Source organism: Carassius carassius, chromosome 14 (genome assembly GCF_963082965.1).
Source record: "Carassius carassius chromosome 14, fCarCar2.1, whole genome shotgun sequence".
Lineage (NCBI taxonomy): Eukaryota > Metazoa > Chordata > Actinopteri > Cypriniformes > Cyprinidae > Carassius > Carassius carassius.
This window is the reverse complement of record NC_081768.1, coordinates 18,138,056-18,159,523: the sequence shown is the minus strand read 5'-3', so window position 1 is coordinate 18,159,523 and position 21,468 is coordinate 18,138,056. Positions and strand designations below refer to the sequence as shown.

General features: G+C 37.1%; 2 protein-coding genes across 3 annotated transcripts in view; one reads left to right on the top strand and one right to left on the bottom strand.

Annotated features, from left to right (window-relative positions):
* Positions 1–775: 775 nt before the first annotated feature.
* On the bottom strand, positions 776–2,792 carry LOC132157594 (lysophosphatidylserine lipase ABHD12-like). Its single transcript, XM_059566952.1, has 7 exons — positions 2,787–2,792; positions 2,150–2,213; positions 2,002–2,090; positions 1,652–1,734; positions 1,394–1,472; positions 1,188–1,312; positions 776–950 (listed from the first exon to the last, which is right to left on the bottom strand). Exons 1-7 carry the CDS (start codon positions 2,790–2,792, stop codon positions 923–925), a joined length of 474 nt encoding a protein of 157 aa, XP_059422935.1. The 3' UTR covers positions 776–922.
* Positions 2,793–4,601: 1,809 nt separating this feature from the next.
* srbd1 (S1 RNA binding domain 1) overlaps positions 4,602–21,468 on the top strand; it is an 82,059-nt gene continuing 65,192 nt past the window's right edge. Inside the window, exons 1-9 of one of the 2 annotated variants that reach the window (XM_059566485.1) lie at positions 4,602–4,701; positions 5,133–5,200; positions 5,521–5,809; positions 6,082–6,315; positions 16,094–16,260; positions 17,232–17,349; positions 17,491–17,629; positions 18,395–18,491; positions 18,683–18,845. In XM_059566485.1, coding sequence (XP_059422468.1) covers positions 5,133–5,200; positions 5,521–5,809; positions 6,082–6,315; positions 16,094–16,260; positions 17,232–17,349; positions 17,491–17,629; positions 18,395–18,491; positions 18,683–18,845 — 1,275 coding nt within the window. In that variant the 5' untranslated portion in view covers positions 4,602–4,701. Of the gene's footprint in view, positions 4,702–5,132; positions 5,201–5,520; positions 5,810–6,081; positions 6,316–16,093; positions 16,261–17,231; positions 17,350–17,490; positions 17,630–18,394; positions 18,492–18,682; positions 18,846–21,468 lie in introns of those variants that run through there. The other variant, XM_059566484.1, reaches the window with a different exon arrangement.

The window sequence follows — 21,468 nt, the reverse complement described above, 5'->3', positions numbered from 1 at the left end:
CAGTGAGGGCACTTAGGATCTATGTTGATCGCACAGCTTGGTGCCATGGATCTGACCAGTTGTTTGTCGGTTATGGTGGTAAGAGCAGATGTTCTGCTGTCACCAAACAGCGAATGTCACACTGCATAGTGGAGGCTATTTCTCTGGCTTGACTTCGCCTCTAGGTTTGCATGCTCATTCTACAAGAGCAGTTGCTTGTTGTAAGTCCTTTTTCAAAGGGTCCTCGATGGAAGATGTTTGTGCTGCGGCAGGATAGTCCTCTCCTAGCACTTTAATCAAGTTCATCGTCAACATTGCAGCATCGAAGTGAACCTATGAGAGGGAACATCTCATTTACATATAACCCTTGGTTCCCTGAATAGGGAAACGGTGCTAAGTGCTATTTGGCCAATGAATTGGCGGGATGGTATAAGGGCTTTAGACACCGAAGGTATTCCCATAGCGATGATGTCACTGCAGCATCTTGTTCCCTGTTCAGGGAACCAAGGTTACATACGTAACCGAGATGTTTTCAGATATGAGAACAGAATTTACAGTAGAATGTAAGTACTCTAAGTCATATTATACAGCTTAGATATCTTAGGACTACTTTGCAGGCCAAATGTGTTAGTAAAACAACCTTGTACAATGCTAAAGTATAAATGACCATCATTAGTTGCCCACACAATAAAAACCTAGACCCCAAACTATACAACTGATTTTATTATGCACTGTGAAAAAGGTTTATTTGCATTCTTAAAATAAATCAAAGTTACAAATGTTAACAAGACAATTCTGTAAAATTTACTTTAGACATTACAATGTTTTATATCCAAGTAGTGCATACTGTTTTAATTACTAAATATACAGTTATAGCACCAGTTGTACAGCTAATTTGCCAGTTATTAGTTGGTGTGCAAATTCTCCTCCTTTTGTCTGTGTATCATGTCATCAGTGACTGCACAAACTCCCTGTAATGATGAAAAGAGGCAATTATTTTGTCGTCATTATCTAATATATTGCTGTCATTTAGTGATGTAATGTCAAACATTAGCAACAAGTAACACATTCCTACTTCTCAAAAGTTACTAATTATTTTTCACTGTCACTTTTTATGCAGAGTAGTTTTTTTTCTCTAAAGCCTTCCACATCAATCTTTAAAGAAGTAATATTCAGATAAATAAATCATTTTCAGAAATTTACATCACCTTATGATATCTGGCAAACCAGGGTCTTTATACAACCCATTATGAAGATATCCAAGTGATGCATCAAATTGCACCAGCTTGACATGCTCATCTGAGTTTTGGGCCTTTTTTGCAGTTCTGTAAATCTGAGCCAAAAAAAAGTAAAAAATTTATAAATAAATGTATTTCTGAATTATTTTTATAAGGTAAGTTTTGTACACACACACCTCTTGAGCTGAGGCAAAGGGCACTAAATGGTCATCTTCAGCATGGAGAATCATAAGGGGAGTTAGATTTTTTTGCAAACTATCGAGAAATAAAAGGGGAAGAAATGCAGAAATCAAAAGTTTACAATATTTTAACATATTTAACATAAACTAGCATACTATTACAATCATATCTGTACTCATATTGTTGAATAAATTAATTGCCTTATATTTTATATTAACCATATGCTTGAATATATTAAAAACAATGTCACATACTTTTCATCAGTTGGAAGGTTCAAATCTTTGTTTTTCAGTGGATTGAACAAGGAGTACTGAATGTGTGGGAACTTCCAATAAAACTGGAAAAGGGGAAAAAAGAGATATACAAATAAGACTTACACATACCCAATTATGATTTATGACCCATTTTATTAATCCTGTGTGGTTTATCCATATATATAATTCACTTCAAATTTGACAGAATTAAATTGTACAGACCTGAAGTCAATTTCACTTAAAAATCCCAATTATAATGTTTTAATTAGTAAAAAAAAAAAAAAACAAAAAAAAAATTATACAAGCTGTTCAAAAATACGAGATGTTCAAAGATCTTGAACGTTACTTACCCAGGTAAAAGGGTGTTCAGTTAGTTTATTAGTTTCCATCCTCGCATTTAGGAATGCACCTTCAAGTATCATTCCATCAAACTGCTTTCCTGTCAAGAAATTTGCAGTTTTTGGATTAAGACAAAATACAAACTGAAGAGAACCTTACCTTGTTCTAGTAATTTCACTGCAGTGGCAGTGGCAACACTGTTGAAAAAAAAACAAAAAACATACTGCAGTTATATAGTGTTTACTGTTTTAATTAATAGTGTTTGTTGTTTTTGATACATCTGAAGTAAACTTGCGAGGGGCGATGGGGGTATGTGACGAGTGGGGTGGGGCCGAGAGACGTGGGAACAGGAGCGAGGCCGGTGGAGAGATTGGAGATGAACGACACCTGTTCGACCCATCGGTCTCGAGTCCCACGGAGGAGATGGAAGGATATAAAACAGGAGCGACGACAGTGAAGGACGAGAGAGGACCAGGCCTGGGCTTTTAGTTGTGTTTTGGTTTTTATTTGTGCGCAACAGTCGTCCGCGAGGGGCTGTTGCGCTGTTTTGTGTTTATTTTGATTAATAAAGTTTCATTTGATTGTCCGCCGGTTCCCGCCTCCTTCTTCCCATAGTTATGGAGTTTATATCATTACAACCACTTATAAGCTATTACTAAATATTGTAGAAACATAATTTTCTGTAAAGTTGCTCTGTAACGATTTCTATTGTAAAAAGCGCTATACAAATTAACTTGAATTGAATTGAATATAAGGCAAAATGTATATTTTTGATTCATTTTTTGAAGAATTGTACCACCATCAATCAAATCAAATCACAGAGGAACTAAAAGTTGTATTAGCATGCATTTATCCATCCCAGTGTTTTACTAAGGTAAAGTGCAAAGCAGCGCAAAGTTCATTGCACAAGTCAGATCACTGTTCTCTGAGATTATGCAGATATTGTATACTGTCTATAGGTTAGCAGATCAATAACAGACCAATAAATATTTTTTTCCAAAACAAAGAATGAAACTCTAGTGTATAAAACACTTTTAAGATAATTAAATGTTTCTTGCCTGATACCCCTATTGCCATGGAGGTAGATGAAAATGGGTGATCCATCCCCCAGAGCTTTCTCGTACCAGTCTAGGTCCTTTCCCTGCGCTTCCTTCCATCTACGTTCAGGTACAGTGTGCCTAGAAACATTTATAATACAAGGAGGAAAAAAGTATATATTTATATTGAAAACCTGAATATTTGTCTTATAATTTGTTTTATAGATTTTTTTGTGTGTATATATATATACAGGTATGTGTCACATGTCTTAAAACTAACCACACGTCCATTCCGATTCCCTCTTCAGGTTCGAGGTAGATATTTAAAGTGTGATTGAGACCTATATCTGATGGTTGGCTGAGGTCAATAGAGTCTGGAGAAATACACATACAGGGGCGTAGCCATCTTTTCAGAAGTGAGGGGGACAGAAATCACACACACACACACACACACACACACACACACACACACACACACACACACACACACACACACACATATATATATATATATATATATATATATATATAAAACATTACGATATAACATTTCTGTAATCTTTAGAGCCTACTATAATCAACAGTTTTTTAACAGTAAGATTTTTAATGTTTTGAAAGAAGTCTCTTCTGCTCACGAAGCCTGCCTTTATTTCATCCAAAGTACAGCAAAAGCAGTAATATTGTGAAATATTTGTACTTTTTAAAATAACTGTTTTCTATTTGAATATATTTTAAATGGAATGTATTCCTGTGATCAAAGGTGAATTTTCAGCATCATTCCTCCAGTCTTCAATGTCACATTAATCAGAAATCATTCTAAAATGATGATTATCAATATTTAAAACAGATGAGTAATTTTTTTCAGCATTCTTTGATGAATAGAAGGATCCACAGATCAGCATTTGTGTGAAATAAACATTATACACTATATCATTCAAAAGCTTAGTCAGTATATATATATTTTTTTGTTTTGTTAAATAAATGATAGAAATTAATACTTGTATTTAGCAAGGATTATTTAAATTGATCAAAAGTGATGATAAAGGCATCATTTTACAAGAGATTTCGATTTCATATAAATGCTGCTCTTTTGAACTTTCTATTCATCAAAGAAACCTGAAAAAATTATACTCAGCTGTTTTCAACATTATCATAATAAGAGTTTTTTTTCCCTTTTTTAGCAGCAAATGAGAATATCAGAATTATTTCTGAATGTTTCTCTAATTTCTAGCTTTTAATTGGCTTAGAAATCTATAACTGCTGGACAATAACAAATAATAATGATTTGTTTATATACTACAAACACAGATTGTTGCAGTCTTCCTGCAGACTGATTTTTTTTCTGTCAGATTGAACTCCTTTTTGCTTAATTTAAAACGCACGGAGCACTCTTAACTAACACTCTTAACACACAACTTTGGCAATAATTGAAAAACAAACCGTGCAAATCACTGAACTGGAAAAAGAGCAAAAAACATGGGCTGGGCATGGTCAGCACCCGTTTCTGGAAACATTTGAGAAAAAACATCAAGCTGAACTTTTATTATATTTTATAAGGGTTTGAGAACTTTATCTACATCACTTCCTGCTGTTGACGTCGCTAGTAAGGAAGGAAACAAACCATTCAGTCGTGGATTGGTTGGGTTATGGTTTGATGCCTGTCTGAAGAACACTGTAAGTTTTAACAGATTTGGTAAATAATCAACTGCTGTAGGTGAACATCTTTGATATAATCACTGGTTTTTGCAGAAGCAGCAGCCCAGACAAATCACACGAAACGTACGCGGTCGCGTGCTAAATTCAAAATGATTTTCTGATTCTGCAGAGATTTCATTGATGGCATTTAATATTCACCTCAACAGTGTTAAACACGCTTTTCCATTGCCATTCATATTTTTCATATATTTAACGTGACAGCTGCGGACAGGTTTTCATTTCAGTTTGTCTGAAAATATAACGCTTAGATATAACGTCATCGATAATAAGATCAAATTGAGTTGAAAAGATATTCACTTCCAAGTTTCTTTTCATTATCCCAGGCATCCTTGCTTGTTTATTTCATGTAACGCTAGTTTGTTTTCATTCGTTGTTTTTTCCACACAAAGATGCTTCGAAGAACAAGAACAGCAAAGGTGTACACAGAACCAGCGACAGATGATGAATCTGATGACATGTGAGTGGTTTGCTTTGTTTGCTCAGACCAACACAGTTTTTATTTTTTATTTTTCAGATTAGCATTCCAGGGCTAATATACAACATTGTGTACATTAAAACAGACTCTGTTTCTGTTTCAGCCGATAGACTAACAGTGTGGAACAAACTCATGAATTATAACTGATGTATCAAACTGCTCTTTAACCACAGAATGTTTCCAAGCAGTCGACGTTGTAATACAATTTGCAGTTTTTATTGCGTAAAAAAGTCTGCAATAGTAGCTTCGATTTCTTATTCTTCATGAATGCTGGATGAAATAAAACTGTTTTCTTGTTACAGGACAGGCCAAAAAAAAGGTGACAGTGAGGAGTTAGAAGAATGGTTACCAAATTCAAACGAAGGCAAAACTAAAGGAAGGCGTCCGAGGGGGACAGATGAAACCGGTGAAAAGAAAAAAGTGACCAAGAGGGTGGCCAAACCTAAAGAGCCAAAACCTAAAGCAGAGAGGAAGCCCAGAGCTCCACGGGTTCCTAAAGTGAAGAAGGAGAAGACTAATACAAAGCAACAAACTGAGGATGCGGTTCTGCCGAAGCCTGAGTTACAACAGCATGTGGCAGTCAAAGAAGAGGCAAGTCATAATGCATGTGCTTTGATTTTCACTGTGGTATACTGTTTTTCTTCCTTATTCACAATTCTACATCTATATGGCATTTGGGAAGTAACTGAAATCAGTAACAGTAATTACCCTGTAATAAGTGTACTACAAGCTGCTTTTCTAAATGACGACTTATTAAATATGGGTTCCCCCTGACTGATGTAAAGAGTTCAAATATATTTATCCAGCACAGACATTGTGTACTCAAATCATTTATTTAATTTGAACCTTTTGCTTTATTTTAGAGGCTGTCCATTAACTTGAGCAGTAATAACGCAGGAGAAATGCCTGATGAGTGTCCATCATCCAGTCAACATTTCCCCAAGGTGAAAAAAGAGGAGCCTAATGACAGCTTCACCTTTGATGAACCTGCTCAGAAGAAGCAGAAGACCACAAACTCAGCCCAGGGAAGACCGATAAAACTGAAGTCGGGCAATCCCTGTGTGGAGGACTTACAGATGAATTGGGATCCCATTCAGGTGGGTTATTACCTTCTGTAACGCCCGTTTCACACATACTCCGTCTGCGGTGCATATGCGTTGCATATTTTTTTACACACCCATGTTAACAGATTCCAGCGTTCACACTGCATGCGGTTGCGGTCCGTCAGTGCGTTCCAGGAGCAGTGCAGTGATCGTTTACGTACCGAGTCTATTTTTGCTGTGCTGCATACGCTGAATTAAAGTGACAGCGCATTGTTCGCTGTAAAAATGAACATGGATTGACATGGAAATGCAGTCATTTCACAATAAATGTATACTAATTAAAGCCTACTGTGTTTCACACGCAACACATGGGTTCTGGCTAGATTTAAAACAAGAAAAAGAGCAACTTTAGAGAAACAAGGCAACATTATATATGCACTTTTATAGAGGCAGAAAAACAAAGTTATTTAAGACCTGTTGGATTGCGTGTAATAAAGATTTAAATGCAAAAGGCACGAGAGTCGACTGTTTCTGTCAGTGGTGAGTTTTAATATTAAATGTTTGTGATAGCCTAACAAGAAAAGTAGGCTAATGTTGTGTTTAAATGTGTTGCAGCTTGTTTCAGCAACTTATTATAAAAACCTAGCAGTCAAAATGCATGAGTAATACGTTGTTTATATTTGAATTTAAATATGTCTATGAAAGATTGTTACTGTACTGTGATGAAAGAGTATCACAATGCTGAAAAAGCTTTTTGATTTTTTTTTTTTTTTACATGATTTGATATCAAAATAATGGACAAATGTTGTGTTTTGTGGCTTAAACACCCGTGGATCAGTAGCGGACTGCAAACGCGTCCTGTGTTAAAGCACAATGAGTCTGTGCTGCTTCAGCTAGGGCTGGGTATTGTTCAAAATCTTTCGATCCGGTGCCAATTTCGATACCTCAGTTTCGATACCGGTTCCTAACGATACTTTTTTCGATACCATATGTTTTAAAATCAATTTCAACATCAACACAAATAAATTAAACACAGAACTTTTATTTTTCACCTTAATTAAAACAAATTCTGGTAACACTTCACAGTCAGGCGGACTGGGACCAAAAAGTTGCCCTGGACTTCCTTGCCCATAGCAGCCCACCACATCATAACGCAAACGCCCCTGTTTTTATGTCATTTATTAATTAAGTAAACAGTTTGGGGATTTTAACCAATAGGGCAACTGATCCTCCGTTGAAAAAAATAAAAATAATAACAGCAGCTGTTCATTTAGCGACTCCTAGTGAGCGATACATGCTCATCAAGACACAAACATTCTTCTAGAACTCCCACTTTGCATTCAGTTAGCAGATCCATACGAATCATGCATGAAATAGAAGTTTATAAACTCAAACGATAGCTTTATGAACTTTACAGATTAACTTGAAGTCTTTATTCATTCGAGATGTTCAATAATAGATCATCTTTAGCTCGGTAATACAAGTTCATGATCCGATTAGTGAACCGATGATTCTTTTGAGTCAATATTTTAAAAGAATAATTTATTTTGTTTAACGAAACCAGTGTGAAAACCAGTGTTTCGCAAACTGGATAGATCTGAGGTGCAGGGCTCGTTAGCCCCACGTCCCGGGGCAATTCTGTTTTCCAGTCCGATGGGCTATCATGAATAGTGATGTAAAACTCCTAACTTGATTCGCGTTGTTCACTCGCTTGAAGTGGTGAAACGGATCGTAGCTGATCGTTTGCACTTGTTTCTAAATATTGGTGATTAGATATGGCGTTATATTTTAGCGCTTTAAACAATTCGCGCGCGTTCGGAGCTTGCGCTCACTCATTCAAAGCACGTACTGCGAGAAGCATTTCAGACAATGTTCGTACAGAGAATGAATTCATCTTTCGCGTATAGTAACTTCTGAATGAACACACACACAATTATATCAAAATAATTGTATCTGCAAGTAAGGATGGCTGAAGCGAAACAGTCGTTCCGAAGCTTTGCGAGATCTCGAAGCGCAGATGTGTCGAAACACTGATCCGAAGCGTGATTCGAAACACCCATGTCACGTGACTATGACCAAACGAAGCCTCGAAGTGTTTCACTAATTGTTTCATCAGGTGTGGTCCGCCGAATCAGCGTTTGATTGGAACGGTCGGGAACAGACCACACAATCGCACATCTGTATAAAAGTGAAATAAACGCATTTTGACCTCGTGGGTTTTTGTGAGAGGAGTTTGACTTTGAGATAGCGGATTTTTGGTGATATAGTGACATAGTGCGATTTGATTAGTTATAGGCAATTTAGACTTACATTTAAATTTACACAACACATTGACTGAGAGGCTAGAGACAGACAGAGTATACATATAGTGACACATTAATAGATACATAGATATAAATATATATAGACAGCTAGATTAATAGATAGATACATATATAGATAGATTACAGATACATATATAAATACATATATTATAGATAGATACATATATAGATACATAGATTATAGATACATATCTAGATACATAGATTATAGATACATATCTAGATACATAGATCGATTCATATATAGATAGATAGATTTGGATAGATAGATAAAATGGAAGCTCCCCAGAAGAGATGCCGTACATCTGTGGTGTGGGAGCATTTCCATTTAGAAACCCCAAATAAAGTGAGATGTGTGTATTGTGATAGGCAGCTAGCCTACTGCAACAATACATCATCCATGATGCGCCATTTTCAGGAGCACTCATCCTGCCATTTTGCAGGGTGCAGAGGATGGCATTCCCCCTGTACCTAGGCCTGCTACTGACACTGCTGGGCCATCTAAGCAAGGTATGCATTGTTTGGGATATAATTATAATTGAAATATAATTACAACCTTTTGGGACACTGTTTATAAAGTTTATAAGTTATATAAAGCACTGATTATAAACACTGGAAGGTTTCCAAATAATGAACCAGTAGGCTATACTTTTAATAGATGTGCACTAATTGAAGCTGTATTTTTCCAATGTATTTGTCTGAAAGTATGTTTTGTCTTCTCTTTTAAAAGTCAGACAGAGGGAATTGGATGAGGCTCTTATAAACATGGTGGTGAAGGATCTGCAGCCCTTCACCATCGTGGAAGATGAGGGATTCAGGGCATTTGTGAACAAGCTTGATCCAAGCTATGTCCTCCCATCCCGGAAGGTGCTTAAAATAATGGTCAGCGAAAAGTACAACAAAGCCAAGGAGAAGACAATGGAGGACCTACAAAAGGCCGAATTTGTTAGCCTTACAGCTGACATGTGGTCCTCCATTAATATGGATGGATATCTTGGTGTGACTTGCCATTACATAACACCAGAGGCAAAAATGGCAACTGTTGTACTGGGTGTAAGGAGGTTTTACCAAACCCACACAGCCCAGCATCTCATGGAGGCTAAAGCCTTGCTAATGGCTGAGTGGGGAATAACCTCCAAAGTTCAGTGCATGGTGACTGACAATGCATCTAACATGATCCTAAGTGCCCAGCTACTCCACCTTCGCCATGTCCCATGTTTTGCTCATACTTTAAATTTGATTGTGAAAAAGGCACTAGATCAAACCCCAGTCATCAATGAAATACGCCAGAAGGCCAGAAAGATAGTGGGGTTGTTCAGATCCAGCTGCAAAGCAAAGGACAAGCTTGTGGAGATGCAGAGCTTGATGGGAAGACCAACTCTGAAACTGATACAGGAGGTTGACACGAGATGGAACAGCACATTTGACATGCTACAGCGCTTGTATATCCAACGTGAACCAGTGGCTGCTGCACTTTCCAACTTAAACAATGATACTGCTCCCCTGACAAGTATTGATTATGACATTATTGAACAATCATTGTCAATACTGCAACCATTCAAACTCGCAACAACAGAGATGTCAGAGGAAAAGAGAGTGTCTGCTTCAAAGCTTATACCACTGTACAGGATGTTGCAGCACAAGCTTGCACAGAAAAAAGGAAATGCAACGCAGGAATCAACTGTTCAATTAGGTAGGCCACAATGACCATACTACCCATGTGATTGGCCATAACTGTCATATTATTGTCATTATTATAAATATGTGTTTCTCCTGTTTTGGCTCATAGGCTCACATCTGCAAGAAGGTCTGCACTCCAGATGTGGAGGTTATGAGAGTTTTAGAGCCTTGGCACTGGCTACACTGCTGGACCCAAGGTTCAAAAATGTGGCATTTGGAAATGCTGCCAAAGCCCAGGAAGCTGTAAAGCATATCACACTGGAGTGTGCTTCACTGATGCGTTCAAACACAAATCCTGGTGAGCAGTTTCAGTCTGTGTTATGTTATGTAATCTGAATCATGTAATATAATATATCCTTCATATATGCCGTCAGTTTAGGATTTGTTACTAATTGCTGTTTTCATTTTTATTCAGACCCAGAAATGTCAACATCACACCCATCATCATCATCATCACCATCACCATCAACACCAGTAGAAACACAGGACAGTTTATGGGAACTTTTTGATACTCGCATCCATCAAACCAAGATGATACACAATGCTACAGCTGATGCCACAGTGGAAGTGAAAAAATACATCAACGATGCGTATTTGCCCAGAACTCATGATCCACTAACTTACTGGAAAGAGAGAGCAGTAATCTTTCCTCATTTGTATGTCCTTGCAAAAAAATATCTTTGTATGCCAGCAACAAGTGTCCCTTGTGAGAGGATTTTTTCAAAGGCTGGAGAAATTATCTGTAAAAAAAGAAGTAGGCTAAGTCCTTCCACAGCAGATAAATTCATATTTTTGAATAAAAATCTCTAAAAAAGTGAGACATTGTGGCTTGATTTCTTTTATTAATATTCATTTTTCATGACCAAAATAACATTATGCACAGTGAGGGGCCTATAGGTTACAAGCTTCACATATTAGAACATTATAATAATAAAAAAACAACACATTTTTTTAATGGCTCGTCAAGGTTCCCTTTCGAGAGTACTCTCAGTACTCGTTCCCTCATCTCAGGGAACCGAGGTTACGTTAGTAACCGAGTACGTTGTTTCAGATCAACACCTGCAAGTGACCATTAGGTGTCACCGTTGAGACAGGTGTCGGATTGATTCGAAGCCTCGAAACAATATGGCACATTTGGTTCAACTGTTTCATTGGTTCACGAGGCCTCGATTTTGCCATCACTACCTGCAAGTATTCTCGTAAACACAGTCGGTTATGTTTTAAGTGAACGTATACAGTGGCCTGCTGCTTAGAGAAATTCGCTGTACCTGATAACATAGGCGTCGATTTCGGGGGGGACGGGGGGGACGTGTCCCCCCCAGATTTCGTCATGAGTCATTTTGTACCCACCACTTTTTTTTTTTTTTTTTTAAACCTCGAGTTCTGCTGCTGCGCTGGCTACACGCTTTTCTGTTCATTAAAACTGCAACAACTGTAACATTGGGATACGTTCTAGGTTTGGGGAGGGGGAGTCATCGTGTCACTGTTATTATTTTCTCTATAGACGGTTTCAACGGCAACAACATAAACAAACGTTACTGCGCATGCGCGCTTTTGCGGACCTAACTTAACTTCCGGTAGACTTCCAAATAGAATCAATAACATCAGCCAAGTCCCTCTAGAGTAGATATTTTTTGATAACAAACAAAATATGTTTGCTGCATGGATCAGGCGGACTTAATGAGAATGCAAATCCATTCTTTGCCAATAGGAGATGTTTTAAAGCATAGACATAAAGCGCGAGAAATGGAGGTTTCCCCAGTAACAGCTGTAAACAAAGTACGCTCACACACGCTGCTTTATCAGGCATATAACATGCAAGTCTTCCTTCAGAAAAACAGCGATATAAAAAACACCTGTGCCTCGTTTTGATATTTAAACATATAAATGTAAGGGATTATTATTATTAAACGTGCAGTACATAACGTTACTCATGTTTATTCAGCGAAGCCTTTTTGAAAATCGATCAGTTTTAAAATTGTGGTGAGTTTCCAAAAATAAATAAATGTATGGGAAACACATGCCGCAGCACAACCACCTGAGCCCTCAGTCTACTCATCGCCTTGACTTTAACCGCGTTTGTAGAAGGCACTGCAGCCAGACCGATATACACAACACAGACCGGAAGTTAACTTAGGTCCAGGCGCGTGCGCCCGATGAAACCGTCTATATGACTATCGCGCTTCTTTTTTTTAAAGAATGTTTTTCAAATGAGTTGACAGTTTGGAATGGACAGTGAACGAGCGGGAACGAGGCTACCTAGTCTTTGCTGGGATTGGCCAGAATTTCTGGCGAATGTATCATAGACGAGCAAGTCATTTAGCCTTCATACAATATCACAAGGTTGCATCCTAGTGCCATGGACTATAACATATCAAAGTGATAACTTGTAGAACAAATGGATGTTGTTGTACACACAGCAAGGGTCTGCAGACCATTGACACAAAGGTAAGACGCGATAACTTATGTTTATTAAGATTTGCTGGTATTATGGCTAGGTCTTGTGCATTTGCACACAAGGGATCGGCTGTTTTAATTCTTCTCTTGCAATTAATGTTACGTTAGACTTCCTTAGCCACCAACTTAATTAGCTAGTCACGGTTTGCGTTCATACAGCAAGTGTTGGGGGAGATGATTGTTGAGTAGTCAGTATCTTGTTTAATTATTGCTTGAATCTATTGCTGAATTCTGAAATAGTTGTGATGATGATGATGATGATGATGATGAGGAATGGATCAAGTTTTAGTCAAAATGCCTGATGTAGATTGGATGGATGCATGTTGTTGTGAATTGAGAGCAGTCAGATCATGGTGTGATAGTCAGTAGTGTTCATGTGCTACACGTATTTTTGCTTTTTCAATCTTGATAAAATTTGTAGTGCTTAAGTTGTGTTGTGTGTAGATATGGTAAATTGTACTGGGAATTAAATCAAATTATTACATGGCTTGGTTGAATTCCACTGTAGAATGAAGTCTGTTATTTCTTGATAATAACACCGTTGCCATGAAAAACAGAGCGTTGCTATGGACGCGGCAGGATTCTAATCGTAGAGACGGAACTATTTTCTTTAGCGGAAGCAATACAATCGTGTTTAAATCAATAAACTCTTTTTTAAATCAATATTTTGTGTCAAATTATTGATTTATTTGGTGGGTAGCCATGTAATAAGCGGGATAATGTAGAGCGAGGCCCGATTTTGGGTTAGATTTTTTTCCCCGTTTTCAGTGGTTATAACAAAGCAACATGAAAGAGAAATTTGGTAATCATTGTTTAGGTACATTAAACCACGTCATGGCCATGTCATATTGTCAACATGGTACTTATATGATGATATGAAGCAGATTAGTGGGTCATATATCATATGTCTAATGCTTTGTACGGCTTTCTTCTTCATAAAACGAGTCGGACATCATCACATTTTTGTATACATTTTTATTTATTTACATTAATAAGATACAGGACGTCTTTCAAAACATGACCTGCGCGAAAGAGAAAAAAAATGCATCATTGTACCCACCACTTCTGAAAATGCACTTCTGAATGCGTCTCTGTCCCCACCACATTTCAAACCAAACTGACGCCCATGCCTGATAAATCTGTCTCTCTCTCTCTATTTTTTAGACGACGTGAAAGGGGGCGTGTTTCAAGATACGCAATAGAGCATCACAGTCCCGCCCACAGCCTGAGAGAGCTCTGGTGCCGGAAGTAAATTTCCCATTCATTTCTGACATTGACTTTCGGAAAAATCCGTATCTAAAGAGTTTTAGAGCATGTGTGAGGATAACCAGCTACGGCTGAACTCATAAGCATATAACATATCATTTCGAGTGAAAAAATTAAGAGAAAATCCAAAAAAAAGTCAAAGGTACAAGACTGTGTACATATTTTCATTTCGAGCGCAGGAACTACTCATCCCATAAACCACCGCGCCTCATTGAATTCGACTGAAGCCACAACCGCGAACGAGCCTTTTGAGCTTCTTCCAAATCTGATGATGGCCGCTCGCGCGAACTTTTTACTCCAGTGAATTTTATTTTATATAGTGAATGTATTGAATTTACAATCGTGTAAATAAATAGTGTTTTATGTAGGTATTGTGTATTGATTTTTATATTTATCATCGTGTATTTTATATATTGTGTGCGTGTTTGGAAGTTGTTAACAATAACGTCAGCAACATGGTGCAGTGCTTTGTACCTGACTGCAATCACCGCTCAGTCGTCAACACATGTCGTTGCCATTACACAAATGTTCAGTAAATGCACAAAAAGGTATGCCTAGGCTAAATATTGTTTTGACAGTGGCAAATGCTTGATATGACTCATACCATATGAAGGCTACAGTAGCCTAGCTAAGTTACCAAACTCCCTGCAAAACTCTCATGGCAGCCAAGGAGATCATGATTGGACTGATAAGTCTACCGTGCAAAAACGCAACACTGGTTTTTATTTTATTTTATTTTTTTATTAATGATCTTCAGTCTTCACGGACCTTCGCGGGGTTTAACCAGACGGTTACACGAGCTCCACCAATCAGGTGCATCACTGTGGGATTGTGGGTAATGAAGTACTTAGCCAAGACATCGCGAATTAAAGGCATTTATATCAAAACAAGGTTAGTGCCCCATGATCCTTTTGCATTTATATGAGCATATACTATCGCTTAGTACAGCCGTAGCTGGTTTTAAGTCTACCATGTATGATTACGTTTTTATGGCTTATAACCCAAATGTCAATGCAGAAATTGCATTGAATTTTTACTTCCGGCACCAGCTGTGGGCGGGACTGTGATGCTCTATGGAGTAGACCAAACTAAACAGGGAGAGAGGGCAAAACACTCATCCAAACAAATGCTTCATTAAATTGGTGGTATTGCCGGCTTTGGTTGCAATACTCTTATCGCATATGTTGCACTTTGCTGACTCGGCATCCACTTTTATAAAGTGTAGCCACACTTTAGACCTCTTTGGCATTGTAAAACGGAAACGTTTTGAGAAAACACAACTACACTTGACTTGTGTTGTGTGACTGCGAGTATCTTCAGAAATCCTCACCGTCACATCACTTGGTGGTGGACAGCCAATCACGGCGAATTTAGGCTCTTACCTATGGTCCTTACATGCACGTATGCTTCAAGCTCACACAGACACAGCCACCGCTTGGCTTTTGGAGCCCAAATTTGGCACCGAAAGATAAATAATTTTTCGATACTCATAGTATCGAAGTTTTTCGTTCGATACCATAAAGGCATAGAAGTTCGGTACCCAGCCCTAGCTTCAGCACCACATACGTAACGCACACGGACTGCAGACGCACTGCAGACGGAGTATATGTGAAACAGGCGTTAGGGACTGACTTAGTTTTTGACTTAGTGAATTTGTTTGTATCATCCTGAAGATCACAATGAAGATCTGTTGCATTGTCAAATGAATTATTATTTGCTATTTCAAATTATTTTAGTGCTTTCTGGTATACTTGATGCTGATTGGTCAATTGCAGCATTATACAGGGAAATATAAGTATATATGGGTCAAAAAATGTTTTCCCTTTTTTCCATCTAATTAAATGTAAGTAACTTTACATGCATTGAAAACATATTAAATGCAAATAAAGTGCCTACTTTACTGTTTCAAAAAACTTTAAACCTAGTGATTGGTAAAGAATTAAATTGGTAAAGATTTTAATTCAACAACATTTTTGGTATATGAACTATTGTTACACAGAAAGAATGATGTGTCTTTGGTAATTCATGGTAAAAATGTATGATAGTCATTATTTTTGCTTAGAAAACAAATGAAACCGGACACATTCTTCTAATATCCCGTGTAGGTTCTTGCTGAGAAGTCTGGTGTGGAGCAGTGGGTGTGTGCAAACATTGTACAGCTCTTCCAGGAGGAGAACACTATTCCCTTTATGGTGCGCTATAGAAAGGAGCTGATCAACCACATGGATGCCGATGCTGTTCGAGATGTGCAGCTGACTCTTGAAGAGTTACGGTAAGACACTGGAAGGGCACAACAACAAAGAAGGAGATAAGAAAAGGAAATCATTTTTTATTCAATTTCAATAAAAATTGAGTTGATGTTTAGTTGATATAAATTCATATTTAAATCTATATTTATATTCAAGGAAACGGTAAGTGTTTTGTTTAGTGGTTGTTGGATAAAACCTTTATTTAACCATTTAAAAAAAACAGTTTGAATTTATTTTATTTGTACACCCTGATTGGTTTCTTGCAATTAATTCAAAATGCTTTTAGCAGGATAATGTCTCCAGAGGCACAAAAAGTATTCTGGTATTTTAATGTGTCTCGTTTAGCTTGAATTACCTTGATCAGGCTGCTATAACCAAATGTGTCCTGTAGATGGCAGCAGAGATTTTGTAATGTTTTCCATGTAATTGCTTTGTGATTCTGTAAGGAGTTGGATTTAATGACGAAGTTTACTTATGTTCTCTCTTGATTAATTTGACTAAATAATATTTTATTTATGTACACTACAGTTGAAAAGTGTTTTTTTTCTCAAGATATTTAGATATACAATTTCAAAATCTATCACACAAATTGTTTCCACAAAAATATAATGCAGCACAACTGTTTTCAACATTGATAATAATAAGGAATGTGAATTTGTGAAGGATCATGTGACACTGAAGACTGGAGTAAAGGAGTAAGACAGGACTTAATTTTTTTCATAATTTTTTTTATGTATTAGAAAATTATTACTGTTTTTATTGTATTTTTGATCAACTAAATGCAGCCTGGGTGAGCATAAAATACTTTTTTTTTTTTTCAGAAACATTACAAATTCTTACCAACTTTTGAACCGTTGTGTAAGTTGACAATTAAATAGACATCAGTTTTCAAAATTTTTCCTTATGTAACAGAAAAGTAAAAAAAAAAAAAGCAAAAAGGATCAAAACTGTAATAACACAAATACACTGAGTTAATATTATTCACGTTTCTTAGGTCAGTGGCAAAGAAGAGCAGATCTGTTTCTCAGACACTAAAGAAGGAGGGGGTTCTTACTTCGGAGCTGGAAATGGCTATAAAGAACTGCACAACGGCTGATGAAATAGACCATGTGGTAAGAACAGAGCAGAACAAGCTTCTCAGCTTACTTATTAATGTGAAACTTTGACCATTTGGTGAGTTTTTGACTGTGGGTGACTTAATAATAGCTTATACCTATTTATAATAATAATAATAATAATATTTTTTTCTTTAGTATGCTCCCTATAAAAAGGGCAGTAAGTTGTCCAAGGCCCGGCGAGCTAAGGAGCTAGGACTGGAACCTGTTGCACTGGCTTTGCTTCAGGAACCTCAGAAACTGGACCTGCAATCCTCCATCCAGCCCGACACTAAAGGTATCTTCCATTTCTATTTTGCTTTTTTAAAGCCTGTTGTAACAGTGCTTGTACAGCAAGGTGACCAGATGTGCTGTTTTCTAGGGACATGTCCTGACCAAGATTTCTAAGGTTTTGGCTGTTTTTTGATCGTTGTATGACATCTAAGTACTGTGAGAGCGATTCGAAAGCATACAGAGACACGTGATCTTGCAGTACTTAGAGGTCATACAACGATCTATCTGCAGAGCGCAAACAACCAAAACCTGGTTAATTTGGGCACATAAGAAATCCTGTGAAGAATGTTTCCCAGGAAAATGGCACGTCTGGTCACCTTACTGTACAGCGGCATTCACACCTCCGTGTCCTCTGAAGTGTAACATTATTAATGCTTTTTGAAACTGATTAATTGTACCCAACATCATCCCTTCCATGTATTGTTTAATGTGCATTTTGCAGTTTTGTCTTTGCAGCCTTAATTACTAAATAAAATAAAAGACTGATAAAAGACATTGAGTCTATAGAGGGCAGCAAAGTACCTTTTTTTTGACCGCTTATGCCTAATACATAAGCAGTATTGTGACATGTTTTTCTAGACATTTCTCTAATTTATATGCATTGTTGTGTATGAGGTTTCAATATTATCTACTTCTAAAAGTGAGTAAAAATGTGCAACTATTCCACACTTTCTATCAAAAAAAGGGCAGTTCTCAAAAGTTAACGCGGGGCCACTGATGACTGAATGATGTTATGGGACATTTCAGCTGTTTCGTTTGCTGTCTGTAGGGTTGTCTACCCTGGATGAGGTGGCCACAGGTGTGCAGGAGATCCTGGCAGATATGATTGCAAAGGACAAAGAGACTCTCACCTATGTACAGTCACTGTGAGACACTGATTATTTGAGCAAATTAACTCTTTCCTCTGACTATCCAGTCCCTATTAATTATCATCTTTCTATTATCTGTTAATCTGTTTTGCTCTGTTGGCATTATGTGGATCTTTCTAGCCTGTCAGTCCTCAATTAGTCAGTAATTATATGTGTGTATTTTACTCTGAATGTATGTTTATTCTCAGGTGCGACAGGAGTTCGGTGACCATGCACTCGTCAGTGTCTAAAACAGCCCTGAAAGAACAGCAGCCACAGCAGGGCAATCTGAAGAGCAAACCAAAGGACATTGCCAAGTTTAGCCTGTATACAGACTTCACCTGTGATGTTCAGCGCATCCAGCACCATCAGGTTTGGTCACCTCTTTATCTTGTGTCTTATGAGATTTACTCTACAGACAGAGCACTTTCAGATCTCGAAACTTTTTTTAGCTTTTTTTTTTTTTTAATTGAAAAGATTGGAATATCATATGCACCGATATTGCTTTCTTTCACTCTAATTCCACAAAAGCCTTTTCCACAATGAGAAACTGTTAAAACTGCTTTCTGCATTGGAATGACAAGTTCTGTTCTGAATAAAAGGTGTTCTTTTTTTTAGGTTTTTTTTTTTTTAATTTTATTATAAATAATTTTAACTTAAATTAACTACCAGTAAAATATTTTGAGCAACCTTGTCTAAAGTTATATTTCTAATTATCTCAAAAAAACTTTTAAAGGGAAGATCCTAAAAGCTTGTGTGAGTTGTGAAGACGAATATAAACTGAATTGTTCCTGCATTTGAATTTCTTTGGAAAACAAAAGCTGGAATAGATGGGAGCTAACAAGTGTCTAGCACACATGTGAACATCTCCAATACTGTGTAAAAAGCATCTCAGGTTCCCCCTCACAAAGAAGCTGAGCTGTAATCTAATTTTTGATTTAACATTTTTAAATCACTACGTTACTCCCATGCTTGTGTTATTTAATTTTGATGATTATAATATTTTTATAAAATAGTCCTAATAAACAATGAGTTGGTGTGTCCAAACCTTTGACAGATAGTGTATATGTACACACTCGGACCACCAGTCCACATACATCCACACACACACACACACACACACACTGACAGTGTTGTGCCGTATAAACAGGTCCTCGTGCCACTCTTCAAAGCTCTTTTGTCAGCGCTGTTTAACTGTATGTGTTTGTGTCAATGGTGTCCCCTTCCCCCTCTCTCACTTCACGGTTACCCGCTTACTCAGAGTTGGTTGTGGGCCACATGTCACAGTGACTCTGTCATCCTTTTCTCCCTCTATTCATCTCTCTCACCCCGTTCCCTGTCCCCCAGACATTCCCGATCTAACCTTCTTAACATATGTGACACGTCCCCATCCACGTGCCTGTGGATTAGAGGCTAGGATTGACAGACACAGCTTCATGATGACAGCCGCTCATGGGCTCTGAGAAAGGAGGGGGATAGGGGCGCGAGAGAGGGACAAAGAGCGAAAGACGGGCTGAATGAGTGAGTGAATGAGTGGCGGTGAGATCTTCTGTGAAGCATACAGTTTACCCTCTTGTTAATCTGCTGACGTAGATTGTCAGTGAGTGTTAATTTGAGTTTGTCGTGACCTGTGAGCTGTCGCACTCCGGCTAAAATGAACCTTTTCGTGGTTTTGCTAGAGAAGAGCGTGGAATGTATTTTGACAGGAGGCATGTGTATGCACACATACTTGCTTGTTTAATTTAACACATTGCTTGTGAGAGTGTATTAAGGACAGATGTGTGTGTGTGGGTTCCATGAACCGGTTGGTGGAAGGTTTTGTTGGTTTCAGTTACTCCAGAGGTTACATTGATGCTTTATCTGTGAATTATGCATAATTTACTTTTTTTTTTTTTTTTTTTTTTTAGAAGTTAATGATCAAACCGTTTGCACTAGCGGTGTAAATGACTGTTGTAAAATATTATTTTGCACTACATTTTAGTAGATGAACCATGAAAAGACTAAAAACAGAAGCACACAGAATAAGTATAACTTGAAAGTGATGTTTAAATACATTGTATATTGATGTATACTAATATTTTGCTTAATTTTGGTTGAAAATAATTTAGCTTCAAGTATTTGTTTATCAATATTTCAATAAACAATTTCGAAAAAATATATATATATTTATTAAATGTTTCCATTCTATACACTTCTTTTCATCTCACCATAGCCAAATGATATTCTATTTTTTTTGTTTCTTTATTTCTTATATATTTTACTTACGTTCTTTTACTTCTGTGCCACTTGACTTTATTTTGAACATTTAGATATAAGAAGCCTACGTTTTTAAGCTTCCATGGGCTTTTTCTGGTTGAAACATGGCATTTTGTAAAAAGAAAATAAAGTTTTATTTATATTGATGAAAATGAATGTTATTTTCCTAATTATTTAATCTGTCATATACATGCTGTAAACATACATTTCTAGAGTCAAAATGCACCAAACTATTTTTTTCAGTTATTAAAAGAGAAATACTAACTAAAAATATTTTTTTCCCCTCTAGCACGCTCACTAAAAGTGCAGCTGAAAAATCTACAAATTGGCAATTAGTAACAAATAAAATGTGGTCTTGCTTTCTGCTTGTTTGTTTGAGTTTATGACAGATTGACTAGAATATATTCAGTGCTAAACATCAAATAGTTTTGTAAAACAAAGCTGCCCTTGCTAAAGAAAGAGTTCATATTTATTTTGTATGGAGAATGATCGTTGGTGTATTCTGAGCCCCATGTTGTGTATGTTTGTTTTTCTGTACATGCAAAAATAGGAAGTGAAAAGTTCATCCATTCTTTCTGTTTTTGTAGAGGCCATCCTCTATTGCTCTGTTCTACGGCAGTGCCGTTGACTTTATTTGGTGAAAAAATATTGAATCAGAATAGCTCAGTCTTTAAAATAATATTAATTTCTGTCGCTTACATTCCTCATATTTTTCCAATTATGATTTCATTGTTATTGA